The sequence below is a fragment of the Anopheles coluzzii genome, chromosome 2 (assembly GCF_943734685.1).
Source record: "Anopheles coluzzii chromosome 2, AcolN3, whole genome shotgun sequence".
Taxonomy (NCBI): Eukaryota; Metazoa; Arthropoda; class Insecta; order Diptera; family Culicidae; genus Anopheles; species Anopheles coluzzii.
Genome location: NC_064670.1, coordinates 52,290,191 through 52,308,365, shown reverse-complemented (window position 1 = coordinate 52,308,365; position 18,175 = coordinate 52,290,191). Strand labels below are relative to the sequence as shown.

At 44.3% G+C, this 18,175-nt stretch overlaps 1 protein-coding gene across 15 annotated transcripts in view; it reads right to left on the bottom strand.

Moving 5' to 3' along the window:
- Positions 1-18,175, bottom strand: part of LOC120948849 (protein groucho) — a 184,716-nt gene that overhangs the window by 55,769 nt on the left and 110,772 nt on the right. For all 15 annotated transcript variants that reach the window (XM_040365628.2, XM_040365623.2, XM_040365636.2 and 12 more), the window contains one exon: positions 8,430-8,493. In XM_040365628.2, the coding sequence (XP_040221562.1) occupies positions 8,430-8,493 (64 nt within the window). The remainder of the gene's footprint in view (positions 1-8,429; positions 8,494-18,175) is intronic.

Here is an 18,175-nt window from a genome sequence, read left to right as displayed (position 1 = left end):
AGAGTACCTTTTTTGAACCGACGCTCGAGTTGCAGCGAGGGCATAGGCCATGACTACCTCACCTCGTACGCCACCGCAGCAGAGACTTGAAGATGACGGCGCTGAGAACGATCCATAACGGGTGGGTGTTATGCTTAAATTTGCATAAAGAATAAAATTATTGCTACTACCCCCCATCGAACGGTACACACGAACCACCGCCGCTAGTGGGATGGCCACGAACACGAGCGGTCCATGATCACGGCACCCGACCGGTGGGGCCATTTCGCGTTTTCTAAAGTTTTATGTTTCTATCAGGTTCGCTACTACCAGCCACAGCCCGGTGTGTGAGTACTGTGTGCGTCAATTTGCATTGCCCACTAGTCGCGTTGAAATGGTTGGCTGGCTGACTGACACTGACACACCCACCCCTGCAGCACCCCTGAGCGAGGAAATTGAGCGAATGACATAATGGGGAATATGTTGCAAAAAGAATGTATGAAACGTATGATGAATTTCTCCCGCCGGGCATAATAAAGTTATTATGAATTATTATCGCTTTGAGTTAAAAATGAAAATAAAGTGTCAAGCTTTGAGTAAAAGGGCGAGACACGTGAAATGCACCGGAAGACGACAGAAAGTAAGGTTTGTTGGGTGTTTTAAATTGCTATAAAAATTCAAAAACCCATTTTTATGTTCAAAATTTAAAATCCATTTTTAGAGTAAAACATGCGAGCAATTTTATATTTTTATATTAACAACAGAAACAAATACGAAAAAAATAACGAAATAAAAAAATGATAGTAATGCATTGTTGAACAAGCATAATATTCTATGCAAATAGCCCATGAATGGTAACGATGCTTCAGGCAAACATTCAAAAGCTTCCCTCTTCCTCTCCACATAGCACTGCAGCAGCAGCTGTTTCTAGGTGAATGGAATGCAAAGATGCACAATTTCGTATCATTTTCCCAATAACCTCTTCCTACTGGCTGGCTGTCATCGATCGTTCTCGCTTCAGTTCGTGCTGCAACCATATGCGCGCTCAATCCTCAAGCCAGCATTTGAGGAAGGGACGAAGAGTAAACGAAACAACAAACGAACAGTAAAATATATGAATTCTGTATGAATCTACAACTTATCTCCATTTGCATACATCACGTCTCGCTACACACCCCCATCCCGCCTGCTCCCTACGGAGCCAATAAAAGACTACCACCACCACATACCACATATGTTGCTTTCCTTTCTTTTTTTCAATTTCATCCTCCGATGGGTAGTAAATATCGGTATTCACATCCTAACAGTTATCCTTCCTATCAAGTGAACTTGAAAAGGGCAGGTTAAAGTATGCTGGCCACCATTCACAGCCAGACGACGGAAGCTTACGATCTCTGCTCCGTTTACATTTTGGATGCAGCAATTTTTTTATTTGATTTCATGATTTATGAGTATGAATTGGCAAGCCTTTTCTGGGCACTCAAGTGGCCAGAGCGAGCATTATTAATGGAAATTGTCGGTTTGCATCCAAACACTGAAGTTAAAAATTCATTACGAACAAATTTGCCCCAGTGCGCAATCCTGTCTTATTCTCACCTTCACCTTCAGCACACACACACACGTGCAAACAATTAGGCAGCATATTTTGCGGTACTTACACCGCCTGCCATCCCCCCTCTTTTCCCATTAACGTCCACTTCTTACGGACTGGTAAAGCGAGACGCATCAAGCTTCCAAAACAACACACAGAAACACGCAAAGGCAACATGTGCTCTTGGTAGTAAATTTACACCGACCCGTGCACCCGTGCTTCCTCCTATTGCCCCGTCTACTACTGCACTGGAGCTACTGCTGCTGATTAGAAGCCAATAGATGGTATGCCTGCATAATGTGGCGAAACGCTGGGAGATGGCTTGCGCGGCGCACAAGTGGTACGACGATGATGCCCTAACCCACTTATCACGAAACAAGCTGGCTCGCTTCTATGAAGTGGCTTCTGACCGATGATGCTCTGCAACCGGCGGTAGTATCACTTCTTACTACCGAGTGCGAGATAGAGAGGGAGATAGAGAGACCTAGCTGACCTTCCTTGATCGTTCCGGCATAACCTTGGTTAGCCGCAGATGGTCGAGAGGTGCAATCCCAGGCACTAGCCTCACGCCACCTACGCTGCTACGAAGCGCCACAGTGCCCCCGAGGAAACTAATTTCTTCCGAAAGATTCACTAAAGTGTGCCTGGGTGCTGACTCCTGGGTTCGGGCACCGCGGAAAGAAAGGGCAAAAGAATCTACAAGCACCTTTCCTACCCACTTTCGTAGCTCGCAGCGTGCATCCTTCCCAGACACCCAGAAGCAGATATGCTGAAACATTTCGTACTCTCGGCGCACGAAACGAACCAGTTTTCCACGTACGAGTGTGTGCGCGCTGCCTACTACACCCCAACCTGCTGCGCCATTCTGCTTCTCCAAAAAACCCGGAACAATTCTGAGTGGTTGCCTGGGTGCACCGGGTGCACTTAGAAACATCGGATGTGGTTTTGTGCCGGCAGTGTTCCCGAACAGTGTTCGCCTAGAGCTACAAGAGTTGTCTGACTGTGTGTCTGTCTGTCTGTGCCGTCCTTTCAACCGGTCCCTGTCGCCCCCCTAAAAGTCCGTGAGGTTGCGAGAAGCGGAATGCATCCTAAAATGCATTAATATACCGGAACACGTTGCTCTTACTTCCCCCTGCTGCTGTGTTACGTTGTAAGCGAACGGAGGATAGCAACAATCATCCATAGGAGAAGAATAGGAAAAAAATAAAACACTAACCCAACAGGGGGCGGTGCCATTGCATTCGAAACAGGCTAAGCGGTGTTAAGTATGGTGAAAAGGAAGTGCAACGAACTGGCTGGCAGGCGGCAGAGCTTGTGGAGCCGAGGCGGTTACTTCGTGTGGTTGTTGTTGCGGCTTCGAACCAGCAGCAGCTGAATGCATAATAGTCCCAACACACATGCATCCCTCCCCGTCCATGTATGGGTGGTTCAATTTTAGTTTTAAGTTTTTTTCCCCACCATGCTCTTTCCTTCTCTATCCCTGAGGGGTGTGTATGTGCTTCCACCAGTGCACGATGGAACACGGAAGCACGATGCATCCTAGGAAAAGTGGAATGTATGTTCATACACCACCGCCTCCGCTACCGCGCTCCATCGTCCGCTTTGGTCCGGAACTAATGGAAGGGAACATCCGGTAAGAATGTATCGTTCGATTAGATGCCGCTCCTGTGAGCTGATGTATCGAATAAAATGCAACATACGATCATCGATTTCACTGCTGTGTGCTGATAGGCGTATGTGTGTGTGTGTTGTGTACACAAGCATTTTGTTCTTCCTTTCCCTCATCCGCAAGGACGAAAAAGGGTAGTTGTAGTGTACAATGCTTAAAGTTACGATGTGTGAAAATGTTGCGGCTGGCCAACAGAACACCACTGCCGGAAACGAAAGGGAAGGAACGTGTGGTACGAGATTTGCTGGGGCTTTTGGATGAAGAGACGCTTTTGAAAAAAAAAAGGGGACACAATCTGTGGAAAAATATTTACAGTCTCTTTGCTCGTTCTCTCTCTCACTGCTGTTGCCTTTTCGCTAACTGGCACATCCCGTATGCTGGTTGCAATGATGCAATCCTCTTGGCGTACTAACGCCAACCCCATCTTCGTTCCTCCTTCTGTCGGCATGTGGGTTGGATCCCCGTGCGCCTTGATCCTTGATGCCGATGCCTGTCGGGTGTGTTCCGTTCTGTCGGTCGTTGGGAAACATGCAAGCAGAAACACAGCATGACACCATCGAGTGAACCATGCATCTAGTCTACACCATAACCATCATCATCGTCATCGGCGGCCACCGATGTAGCATCGGCATCATTACTGATCATTGCCAAAGAAGCAACGAGCGGGAGATGGTGCTCACATAGCCACCACCATCGAACACACAGAGAGTCGTTAGAAAAATGGGGTGAAAGCGAAGGATATGAAGTGCACCTCAAACACACATACACGTACATCGCTAGATACATCAACAGCTGAACCTTCACCTCGCATTTACCGAGATGCACACAAAAATTGCAGTTTCGTGAGAAGATGCAGACACACACACACACCCAACGTGGACCATTCGTTGCATCTGACACAAAGCCACGCGCAATGTGCAACAAAATGTTTGCCGGATGTGAACAAAGCGAGCGCAACACGGAAGTTGGGGATAGTCTCCCCCAATGGTCCGTGGTTTGGACGAGCACGAAGCGCCCAGTGGGGTCTTTTGCAAGGGGTGGTAGTGGTGGTGTTCATGATTTTGCACCGACCACTGTGCTTTTGCAGCTACATTTGAAGAAAGGGGCCTGCAAAGCGTTGTACTTCGTGCTAGGACGTGTAGGGGAGTTAACTTCGAGAGGACATACGATGGAAACTATCACCCGGTACGGTGCAATAGCGGAAGTGCTTGCGAGCAGCTAAAAATGGTGAAGGCCAACGCGCGTAATGTAAAATACACGCACAAAAACTGATAGATCACATTGTTTCATCCTCGTCCATTCGTTTGTAGTTGCTCTTTTTATGAGGTTTAGTACAGCAGTAGGTAATAGCTCGTTTCTAGGGTATCGTTTGCAGGGGTTTTCAAAGCAGATTATCATAACGTTACAACACTCTCATGACACTTTCTTACTGGTAGTGATCTTTTTGGGAGGGAATTTAGTTCTACGGCACCCTTTACAGATGCAGACACATTGTAAATTATTGTTGGGTTATGAATAAGCCCGTCCAAAAAATAGTGCCTTGGAGTAAAATTCCCATCATATAAAGTTAACTTCCCTTATGGGAAGTTGCTATGAAAAATGGTATGAAAAATACCATCATTTCGAAAAGCATTGGAATTCACGACAAATTTGGGATATGCTTCTAAATTAACATGAGATGCATTGTATTTCTATTCATGCCTTGAAAACCCTTTCACATTTACTGCTATCAAGTTTAATAGGTTAATAACATATTTCAGTCTAAATAATATTTTTGGGGAACATTGAATTATTTAAAATTTTTAATTTTAAAGACTGTATTTTTTTGATTATAAACTGATGTACTTGAAATAATAATCTACTTTCACAGTGTTCGGCTGCAAATAGCATACATAAAGAACCGAAAACTACTATTTTTTTCTGAATTGATCTTGATTATCACACCCAGTTCAAGTCACGACAACACTGTCCAAAACGCTTACACAGTTAGCCCAGGGAAATGGCTTGTCTAATCACTAGGGTAGGTGTCATAAATCTATCTCTCACGCTCATAAGTTTCATAATTTCAACCACCAGAGCAAAACCACTTCGTACATATATATATATATCGCCATCTCCTCCGTTCGCTCTCTAAAGTCCATTCCACCGAAAACCATCAATTTTCTCATGGCCAACCGAGCGAACGCCCGTCTCAAAACCACCCAACCACCGCAGCGAATGGCTAGACTTTGCACGCGAACACTCACCAGAACATGACCATAAAATGTGTGGCCATCATGTCGTGTGGAGAGAGGGGAGAGGGGACATTTGACTCAGCGGCACACAGCGGACGACGACGCGGGTATGATATGCAGCTCTAACCGCTTACGAGTGAACTTTTGCACTCGAACCTAACAGCATACGCTTGGTATCCGGGCATTCGACCCATACACACACACACCCTTGAGCACTAGCGCTGAGTCCCGTGCTGTATTAAGTGCAACAAATTTATGATTATGATTATGTAGAAAGTTCTCGATCTCGGCGACGTGGATGGAGAAGAGCGATGCCGCCGTTTTGGAACTGCCGCTTGGGCCACACACAGGGTGGCACAGTTCCCGCTTCGTGGTATATCTGCCCTATCCACTACCGCTCACAGTAGTGTTTTGCACTATTTGCTTGCCATTTGGTGGGCATCGTTCGGCATCAGTGTGACCAGTTTTATGCATCCTCCTCACTTGACTGGCGGTGGCCCTCCGTTCATAACGTATTTGATGTATTAAATTGTATTGTTATCGTAATTTATTACATTGTGAGCGAGTTTTCTCGCTTTACTGCCTGCAAACGAAGCCGGATTTTCTTTGCCACGTAGCAACAGCCGTGGTGGGTCAACAGAGGAGAGTAAAACGGAAAAGAAAGCACCATTTTGGCACCATCAGCAGTTACTTTGCTTGCACACAGTGAAAGCGATCTGGCAGAAAAGGCAGACTTTTCATTCCCGTGTGCGCGCGCCTGTCGATGTGGACTGGAAGCATCATTCAAGACACTTTAGCACCACCTCTTTAGGTTGCGGTCAAGTGGGAACGAACAAAAAAAAAAACAGAAGAACAAAACCATCCAGCGCAAATTCGGTGGTATCAATTTTGGCACAAAAGTGTGTTGGGTCAGCTCCTTTCAACCATATCTTACCCTTCACATTAAGTAAATGTGCCTTTCAAATGGATTGCTTTTTAATTCCAGTGAACCTCGAAATTGTACATCGAAAAGAAGAGAGCATAATAGTAAATTAAACAAAATATATATTTTGCAGCTATCGATGTATGGTTACAACGGTAGCTCACAATTGATATAAAAACGCTTCGTAGATTATGCAGCAACATAGTACATTGTAGCAACTAATTTCACTTATGCATTACACTTCAAACGGTACAGACGGAACACAACCAAAAGAGCTCCAGGTAGGAAAAGTTTGTCCGGAAACCATAAAACCGAATCCCGATTCCAGCACTCGAAAGCTTATGCTGCTAATCCCGCTCCGACTGCATACACATGTCCTCGTGTGCCAAGCTGGTACTACAAATGGATGTTTGCTGCTGCGGTATGTTTTAGTGGTTGGTTGGAATGTTGGTGATGGTGTCATGCCGCTCTCACCGTCACACCAGCACTAACCTAGTTGGCTACCGAAAAATTGCCACTGTGGTGGCACGGTGGTAGGTGCGCGCACGGTTGCAAAGGGATAAGGGAGAAAGCCGTCGTTATAGATGTGCTTCTTAATTGATAATAAATATAAAATAATAAAACGAAATTGCTCGTAGCCGACAGGAATACCAATTAGGACTGGAGTGTCACCAGAAGTGGCAGTAGTAGCAGTGTGGTGGATCGTTGAATCGTGCGCCTTGGTGTGGAATTATCGATCCTAGTCTGAACTTGGCATGGCTTTTGTTTTGCTCCTCATTTCTACTAAGTCGCCCGGTGCTCGTGTGTTTGCGATTGCAGTGAAGTGCAGCCAGAAGCCGTTTTGCTATGATTCAGATAATGACAACTCTGCGTAGCAGCTTTTCCAAATGAACGAACGCATCGAATAGCGAGCAAGGAGGACAATTGGCCAGTAGTCGCAAGAAGATTTAAGCTGCGTAGGTTTGTTGGATTAGTGGCCCTTAAAGCATTTACTTCCACTTCAAGAGCACACGGGCAATGGAAGCGTTCAAGAGTGAAGACTATTGGAATTCCGTTCGAATAATTACTACGTATTTCGATAAGCCATAGCGAAAACAGCACATATGGCGGATTTTATTCTGAAATTTTTGTTGGTAACTTTATTCTAGGGTTAGATAGTGCTTTATATATGCTCCGTCCGTTAATGCTTTAATTTCTAAATCACAAGAAGAGATGTCTGATGCTTCTAATGACATAGAAAATATGCAACTAATTTAAGGGAATATTATCGAATCACAGGTTTATGTTTTATGTTTTAAAAGAAATTGGAGACTTGAAAAATGAATATTTTTAGTAATTTGTGAAACATAGCAACTAATGTAGTTAAACATGAAAAAGAAAATGTCCAATTCACTTAAACACAGTCGAAAGAAGCACACGTTTATATTGATTGAACTGCCTGAATTGATCCAGTCTGTTTGATATTTCCTATTTGGTCTTCGAAGTAAGGGCCTTTTGTCCCAATGTGGCGATTTTCATGGTCATCACAATTTCCTCCACGGAAAAATGACGAAACGACCTTCCATAGTACACAAAAGCACAAGCTAATAAAATAAAGCAATTTACTTGAACGATCACTGAATGTGCGACATTACAGCTGGCAGCCCATCCTCCAATCGGCGACAGTGAGGAGTACGACAGATAATAGAATGATACGCTTCGTCTCCCTCTCTGCTGCTTCTTCGTCTACGGTGCTGGTTGCGAAATCCAATCAAACAAACCGTACGCGTACGTGTGCAAATGATGTTTATTTCGAAAGAAAGAAATAGCTCGCCGTATCGATGACAAACAGAAGTAAAAGCACGATAATCATATTTGGCTTTGGGAAGGAAAATAAAAACCCTCTCTATAGACGAGCGTTACTATCTATGACATGGGGAGTAGTTTCCTTACAGCACCAACAATTAAGATTCCTTTTTATAGGACGAATTGAGGAGCGTAATTCCTATAGCGTTAATCCAGCAACGATTATAGCTGATAAAGATATTCACTTACCATAACATAATGTCTCTGCATTTCTGTTTTTTCACTCGCCAGCTTATCACATTCGAGTTTTAGTCTGCAACGAAAGTAAATGTAATACAACATTAGCTATTTATGTATGATTCAGTCTACACAAGTCTTCAAAAAATCAGTTCATTAACATAAACGTGTTGCACTTCTCATATTTAATTATTCCAATAAATAAAAAAATAAATAAATTAAAAGCTTTAGGAGTATTTTACTGCACAAAACACAGTTAGAAGCCCCTTTTGTTATTTAATAAATAGTAACGCCGCGATACTTTCTTTCCGCCTGTAAAGTTTCTTTACGGAATGTTGCAATCATGTTTATTCGGAAGGGTCTACAAAAACCTCCCGCAGCAAAAAAAGTGTAATATTAGCAGCATGTGCCCGAGTAATTATATCATTCAATTATTTCACCAAGCTACATCAAATTGTACCCTTATCCATGAACAAAGCAGATTATGCAAACATTTCAGCATACTTTCAGCATATCTATGATGTGATGTTTCGTACCAAAAATTTCAACTAGAATGATTATGTGCTGATCAGTAGCATTTAAGAAAGCAAAATATCTGTAACTAGAGCTTCAAGCACATTTTTCATCCAGTATAGAATGTTTGTGAGTGTATTTTTCCATCTAACAAACGGGATGCTTCGTGGGCATATAAATATTTACAGGTATAATCTAACTAGAAGATGAGAAAAACATCACTCTCATGCCATCATCGACGAGAAGCAGGAGTAGATGGAATATAGCAATGCAAAAACGTATGGAAACCCCTACCAAAGCAAACACCTACCATCGTCAACAAGCGACGAACACGATTGAGTTTTTCTTTTTTATTTACTCACAATTTAAGATACATGGACAAGTGACGGGGACATAGTAACCCGCATTGCAAAAGAAAGAAAAAACAGCATCCAGATACACGGCGGTAACAACTTCGGTAAGGTTTGTCAGGTTTTTTAGACCCAAATGGACCGAAACATCCATCCCAGCAGCATCAATCCTGTGCCGTGTGATAGTAGGAACGGAAAATGTAAAAAAAAAAATGTACACTTTCCCCCATTAAACTCTTCTGTTTTGACGTTCCAGCGAGGATACACACAAGGCTAACACGTCGTGCGGAGCAAACGTGAACTGTATTTAACACGGCAGATTTGTTGGTGTAGCAGCGTTCTGCGCTTGTTTCTTTGTTTCGACCTTAGCTCAGGAGGAGAGAGTGTGACCGGAGGGGCCGCGACCGCACATCATTCGTGTGGTTTTTGTTTTTACTTTGGTGTGTCTCATTTTTCACCTCTTTATTTACCTTTTCACCGATTCCAGCTGTGATGTGTGTGAGTGTGTGGTTTAGTTGACTTTTTCATGCGGAATGATAGTTTCACATCCACAAAAGAGATGAAAATCAGGCCTTTCAAGGGAACACACATACTGCGAGTGTGTAAAAACGTAGTCAACTCTACTATTTTATTCATGTTTTGTTTGTTCATTTTTTATTCACTCTGTAACACTCTGGAGTTTGTGTTAGTTTGTGATTTTCGTACGACAAGTTTCTGTGGCTGTAATTGTTTTCTCATAATTTTTTTTTCGCAAACCAAGTTAGTGGTTTGGTTTAGTGTAAAATGCATTTCAATAGTTAAGCATAAGGCTCAACTTACAATTGAAATTGAATAACGTACTCCATATCTTGCAGTTTTTTGTTTGTTTGTTTTTATATTAATTTCTCAACAAAATATGTTAAGCAAAACAGATTCATAATAAGTACTGCACAAAAACATAGAAAACTAAAATCAAAGATTTTTTCTGATAGTTTTAACTTAAATGATAATATTTAACAATATTCCTAATAAAACCTAACTTGGTATCTAAAATGTCAATAGCTAGAAATTTTATAAAGTTAAAATATATTAATGTTTACAGTTATAGCCTAAATTACTTCCACTAACCATGGTTCACAACTTTTTTTAAAACAAAGTACACTCATTCACAGGCTTCACAGTGTAAAATATGAAGAAGCAATAAATGGAAAAAGTAAAAAGCTTTTAGCTAAAACGACATAGTTAAAAAAACAGGCCACACAAGATTTGCCTAAACCATTACATCATTGCAGGACTTTATGTAAGTTGACAAAAGTGTAATCTATTTCTAATTTGTTTTGCTCGATCAGCTACCTAATTCCTTTCAATATGCGTATTGATTGATTTTATCTTCTACCACTGAGCAACAACAATAACACACACCTGCATGGAAAATAAACACTCCCTTTGTTTTCCACTGTAATCACCTTGATTGCTTGTTCAAAAGATTCACCGGTGTTGCTGGTTGGGTGGATGGGTGTATAGTCTGTTTTTTTTCACTCTTTCAAAAAGATTTTCATCCTGCGCTCATATAATCCCCAGCGGCCACCACTTTCCACGAATGTTGGATGAATTCAAAACGCTTCAAAACTTTTACACGGGAGGGTCTCGCGGTAACAAAACATCCTATTTTTCCTTTTTTTAAATCGCCTAAACATGGGATCCGCCGGTTCGTTTATTCTTTTCAGGATCCGCCGCGTTGAAATGGTTCAAAAGGACTGGGGATAAAGAAAGAGAGATTTGCAATCTGTGCCGGGATATTTTAACAGCCACCCCTACACACACACGCGCGCGCCTTAAGCCCTAAACTCTCCGGTCACGATAGACGCGCGAAGAGGGCACAACACGCAAATGGATCGGCAATCCCTAGCGCCCGGGAATGGAACACGGATCTCTCGAACACGAATGAATATTAATCGACCGTACACATAAACACAAACACACACACACATACATACACATACACACATATACTTTCCCTCGGTGTAAAAAGGCCGATGGATTCGTCTTTCCGGAAGGTGATGGTGGTGGCAAGTGATTTAATTTGTATCCATTAGCAAAGCGAAAGAAGAGGAACACGGCGGATATTATTCGTTTTCCCCGCTTTTCAATACCATTCGCGCACCCCTTCCACTAGTCAAACGCGCGGCCGAAAATTAACACAGTAAGTGAGATCCTTACACGGACGTACTGGAGGGTTCTGGAGGGTTTACGGGTTTTTATTTTGATACCGTAACCTCGAAGCCGGAACATTGGAAGTTTGGTTATTTATTTTTCTTTTCTTTTCTAACGCCATTCTTCGTTTCCCTTGCTTCTGTGTGTGTGATGATTTTTACACCGTTAGGGCAATTTTTTACTTCTTTCTTTTTAATCGCAATCGCTGGCATGATTATTATTCACTTCACGGCAGTTTTTTTTCTCTTCTAAGTGCTTCCTTTTTAGCGTTTCCCCCGTCGTTGCCGGAATGTGTTTGGCCGCATAAGCCGCACATAGAGAGAGTGAGAGCTCCCTAGCCACTTTGAACATTACACCCTAAGGAACAGTTTATACGGGGAAATCTGTTCATTATGATTGTTTCGAACAAAAAAAGGGGTTCCGGTTTTTCACAACTAACAAATCGATTGGTACTTGGGTTGATAGCACTGTTTTTTTTAATGGATACGCTTTCAATATACCTTTTGATTTATGATTTTTTCTGTGTGAACGAGATTGCTTGTTTCGTGGTTTAGATATTGTTTTCGGAAGTAGCCTTTCATCCGCGAACATGACTCATGCCGATGGGAAGCAATGCGATACACCTCTCAATTATAGAGTAGGGGATATCATTTTCTGAAACTGAAATTCCGATTTTCATGTTTTAAATACATGATTGATATTCGTAGCAACTCGTGCAGCAACTAACGGTCACGCTTTAACGAACCGCATAGTGAACAATGCATATCGTTTCATTCAAATTATTTAAATAACTAAACCTCCAACGCTTCCCTTTCGAATGGGAGGATATAATCGTAATAACAATAACGTGCAAATGTACAACTCAACCACAACCGATCCGCACAGCTCTACACAACCGCTACACTACAAGGAGAGAAAGTGAAGTAGCGTGTGGGTTGTTAGGGCGGGTTTCGAGTTTCTTTCGTACTTTTCCACATAATGTAGCCTAAGAGAGGACATGAAAATTCATTTTTCTCCAACGATTCCTTCCTCATCCTGCACCAGACAACCAATACACATGTGGGTTGTACCAACGATGTCACCGCTACCACTACACCACCACCATCTGCCCCCTCACCAACGATATCGTTTTCTCGCACAAAGCTTCCAGCGATGTTGCTATGGAAGGCACAGATTGAATCTGGAATCGATTTTCCAGACCCATACACCCACCCAACCCAAACGTCCCGGAAGCTATCTAATCGCTCTTCCAATCTTCCATATCCTTACCCTGCGCGCTTCCCGCCGCCGTTTCCCTTCAGAGAATAATTCCCGGCGGCATTGGAAATAGCAACAGCGCTACCTTCTTTTAATCCCCTCCCCACTCCTCTCCTCTTTGGTGCCATTTCTTTTGGCTTTGTTTGCAATGTTCAACACGATCAACATCTATTCCACTTATTGAGTCGATTGAAAACAGTTGCCCTCTTTACACATTCGACCACTTGGCGCTGCTGCTGTGGCGCAGACGACTACCACTACTACTTCTTCCACTACCACTACTACTTCGACGAAATCGCTTCCCTTTTCGACCGTTTACTTACAATTCGAGCGAACCAGCGGACGGCTGTGTCTGTGCTGTGCTTCAATTTCCAGTGCCACCGTGAGGATGCGGAGGAAAAGGAGAAAAGTGAACTGAGTGGACACAAGTGTACTCGAGTGCGAGATTGTGACTTTATTTGTAATGCAGCGGGAGAATGTCCTAGATAAAGTTACAGCCGTCGATTTCGGGACGACCGCTCGCTCTCCTCGGTGATACGCTAAAGGCGAAGCGGAGAAGCGGCGATAAAAGTAAATACCGATGTCCGTCTACCTATATACCACCTCCCCCTCTCTTTTTCTCGAGACCGTGCTAGCAAAAACGCAAACTTTTCACGTGTCGGCAGTGCCATTACACACCCCATGAACTGTTGAGCGTAGTTGTGGCTTTCAATCTGCAAAAGGAGATTACAGGAGAGAGTTTAATAGAAAAGAAAAACAAACCAAGTGTGTGGGTAAAACACTTTGATAAAGCATTTAAATTGGTTTGCATCACACTTTGAAAGATTGCTTTCCAATAATTTAATTCTACATTATTCGTCAGTTCGTTGTTCCAATGAGTACATAATTTATTCTTCAACAGCATTAAGCATCTGATGCAATATAAAAACACTTTTTCATCCAATCACCCACCTATACCTATCTGTGACCACAATCTCACCTAAAAAGCTTACAGTTCTCCTACTGATTCTTATCGAACCAAATCGATCGTTCCCCTCGGCCGAAGGTTGTCATCGTGAATCAAGATATTAATGACGTCCCAGTAGCGCAGGCAGCGGCAGAGCAGCATTGCGCAAATAATCTTCCAAGAGATGGCGGCGATGGTGAACACAAGAAAAAACGATAGGAAGCGCCAGCAGAATACAAAAAAAAGCAACGCACTAAACGAACCCCAAACCGCTGAACCAGAAATGAGGAGGAACCGTGTGTACAAGGACGAGGGCAAATTGATGAGCCAGGAGGAAGGACTATAATAACAATAATATTTGATTCCCGTTCAACCGACGCAGGGGCTGCACGCAGCAGCAGCAGTTCCGCTGTCCTCGACCCAACAAAAGCAAACCCATCCACAGCCAAAACGCGTGCTCTTACCCTGCCCTTCCTCTCACGTGCGCGCACCACCAAAACCTAAATGCGAAGCAGGGGATCGAAAACTGTGAACAAAGCAAATCGACACTTTTTGTGTGTATGTGCACAGCCCGCAGGAGCACGTTAACACGAAGGGAGAGAAGACGAAAAAAATACACGAATCCCCCTTGTAAACGAGGGGAGGAAGGAATCAAAGTCCCTTTTCCGACGGGACGAGGGACACGATACCACGGTGTGTTACCGCTGGGGGATGAAATCACATACGCGAATTAATAGGGGTCGATTGGTTGGTCGACTGGTGAAGGAAAAATCCGTAGAAGTACCGAAACCAAACAAGCTACACACACACACACACGCACACACATTGACACACAAAACTGACAGCTGGCCTCGGGGTTGGGTATTTGTTGTGAGCTCTTCTGCCATCCACACACACACGTACACACGCAAGAGAGGCAAACGAGTGCCCGGCGCGCTAAAGTGGTCATAATGATGGCACAGGAAACGGTAACGGGCAACGAAAGGGAAGCAATAATGACGGTGAAAAGGAGCAGAATTAGGTATGGGAAGGGTAGGGGCCCGACGACGAAACACACCGGTATTTGCGAATCACAGGGCAGGGCGGCAGCAGGAGGAGGAGCGGAGAGGCCAAAATCCTATAAAAGCGCTTTCCCCGACCGGAAAATGCGCACCCGGGATATGGTGGAAAGGCGGGACACACGGCGGAACGAAAGGTAGCGACGTGAAAGAAAAGTTAACAATTTTAGCGCCGTTGTCACGAAACGAACCCACCGCACACACACACACTTACCGCCCCCCCTCCGCATGACACCATCCCGAACAGGGGAAGCCGGGAAATGGAATAGGGTCGCGTCACACACATATCGGGTCGCCCGGCAGGAGATATTATGGGAAAGCCGTTTGTGTGCGCGCGCTGTGTTGGTTTGTAATGCTGAGGAGGGAAACAAACACGCAGCACGGACGGACGGACGGGTGTGGCGTGTGCTGCGTCGAAATGTGGCAGCCTGAAGGGTGTAATTGAAATATAAATAGAAAAATCGGGCCCGCGTGTGCAAATAAGGGCGAAGCGAGATTAATAACTAACCGAACTGTGCCAGTGGTTGTTGCTGTTGAGACGGTTTCGGGTGAACCGCCCCAGCTCCTCCGCAGTGAAGGGAGTTAAGCATGGGATGGAAATCCTTAAAGGCAGAAAGAGAAAGACAGCCAATGACCAGGGAAAGAGGACAGCAAGCCAAACACGCTAAAAGTTACACTCCTCGCCATCCGTTGTTATGGTGGGCTGGCCGAAAACGAATTAGGATAAACGAACGCGCCACGGGCACGGGGAGAGTTCATTTTGATCGTGTAGAGAGTTGGCAGGACCTACGATAAGTAACGAAATTACCGACACCCCCTACCACCCCATTCGGGACGTTCTTTTCGGCCCTACGCCGAAAACAATCATGGCTTAACAATTACGAGATTAAGGGTGTTATTTAATTCGTCCTTGTTCGTGCACCACTTCCGGCCATAATGCTACCGTGTGCTTCGTTTGTGTCCGTATGCTATTGTACGAGTGGAATTCGATTTTGTTTTTCTCAACGCCGTGCTAATAATCAGCCCACAATATTGACAGCTTTTAAGGACAACCGCTTTCTAATAAGGACACAGCTTTTATAGATAGTTTAAAAGGCATCCCATCTGTCGCCAGGCGCTGCATTAGGCACGCACTCGTACGGGAAGGGACGGCAATGAAAACCGGCGCAAACTAGGTGAAACAATTCTTTTCTTTTTTTCTAATCACAATGGACCTCACCAACCAGCCTGCCAGCCAGCAGCCAAAGGGCCACAAACGCCATAAGGCAGCAAAAAACATCGCGCCAGAGGATTACATAGCAATAACACGCGGCAGCTGCATCGTCATCCTGCTCTCATCGCACGATCGCACACAATCACCTCACCTGGGGGTACGAGGAAGAAGCATCCTCCCTTGCGGTACGGGGTGCAGACAAATCTAAACGCGAGAGGGTGCCGCTGCATTGCCTATTAATTCCATTATTCAAGCTTACAACCTATCCCCTAGTTTCCTTGTGTTTCCTCTTTTCCTTTCTCGGTATTCCGGCAGTCCTTGAAACGTTGCTGCTGCGCTGCCCGGGCTTTTTGGTCGGGTTTTTGTTTTTCTTCCCCTTCGTTTGCCACCTCATTATAAACATTACTGTTTCTCCCTTATCCCGCAGACTTCTACCACCGCCACCGCCACAACCATTCATCATTTTAAGGCCCCGGCGGTGCAAACTAAACCACCACACACACAACTACAGCCTGCGGCTCGTCGGAAGCGATTCGTTCCGTCTTTCTTCGGTGCGCAACCAAGGCGCCATCCATTCCATCGATGTGCCGTAATAATTTGTTTTGTGCATAATTTCGATCAAACGTTTTCCGGTTCCGGTGCCCTACTAAGAGGGAGGGAAAAATGCTTCCTTTCTTTTTGTTTCGGTGTTTTGTTCTTTCATTCGTTTCCAAGGCTGAATAAGGAAACACTTTCGATATCTGTACTAAAGAACACTTCCTGACGCATTCATTGAACAATAATTGTAGAAAAATGAATTCTTCATCATGGAACGTCTTATAGCGTAAACAGCTTTTTATACTAAAATCAATAAATTAGGGATACAAAATTGCTCACGTTTAAAAGTTATTGAACGTGTTCAAAAAGTCTAATGGAATATAAACACAGCCAATGTAAACAAATCTAAATTAACTTTGTCCCCCTGAAGCACGATGCAATGGAATTGTTTGTACGACGTATTGCGCCGGCGGTAATGCTCCTTCATAATTAACAAGCTAATCAATGCGATTAAGGATGTTTATTCACCATATCACCTTAATCACTCTTCTTCACCCCATACAAACACATACACACACACACACACCCGGCAACGGTTTCAAGTTTGCATCCGATCCGGGAACACACGCAACCGGCCGGCGGGAACCATTGAAAAGCTGAATCCAGCTAATGTTATTTGATACCTCCAGCGAACCAGCCGTCACCATGTGGCGGGAGTGAGACAGAGGATGGACACTGTTTGGCAGAGAGACAGAGGGCCAGACAGGGATGAATAATCCGTTGATTGTGAGGTAAACCGTCGTGTCGGGGGCAAATTTCTGACATACAACTCACACGCCCCCAGCAGTCGAAGCAACACCAGCACACAGTAGTAGTAGTTTGTGATGCTATCAATTTCAATTTCTATCCTTCCTAAATTTCCACCACCCACCAACGGGTCGGGGAAGGGGAAAAGGATAGTGATGAGCCGTAAAGCCGTCCAGTAGTCGGTGGCGTGGTGTGCTAGCGGTAATACTAATGACAAGAGTAAATGTGTGCCACACGTGAGCATAATAACAATTAAATTAATGATTACGCGGTGTTCGATTCCCATGGTTGGCCCCGGGTGCCGGCTGCGACAAGGGCCCGGAGGTCCGATTAACGACAGTGCGCCCGTGTGCCCGTGCAAGAAGAACCGGTCGGTCTAAGAAGCTTCTGGATTTGGAAGGAAGGGAACACGAACCGTGTTATCCACCAGGTAATCAATTTCTGATCAGCCCGAGAGCCGGGTGCAGCGAAACTGAAACAGCTTAACAGCGAACATACGCCCGAGGGGAGGGGGTTCATGCTTTGCACCATCCTGCTTGTGCTCCTAGGTGTGTGTGTGTGTGTATGTGTGTGTGTGTGTGTGTGTGTGTGTGTGTGTGTGTGTGTGTGTGTGTGTGTGTGTGTGTGTGTGTGTGTGTGTGTGTGTGTGTGTGTGTGTGTGTGTGTGTGTGTGTGTGTGTGTGTGTGTGTGTGTGTGTGTGTGTGTGTGTGTGTGTGTGTGTGTGTGTGTATGTGTACACAGTTTGTGAATTTAACATCATAATCAGCTGCTAATCATTTGATTTCGTACTCGAGCGAAGTGAGCGGACAACAAACTGGATCCAAAACCGTTCGTTTGCCGTACCCGTGCAGTATTATGGTATTGATTCTTGGATAAAATACAA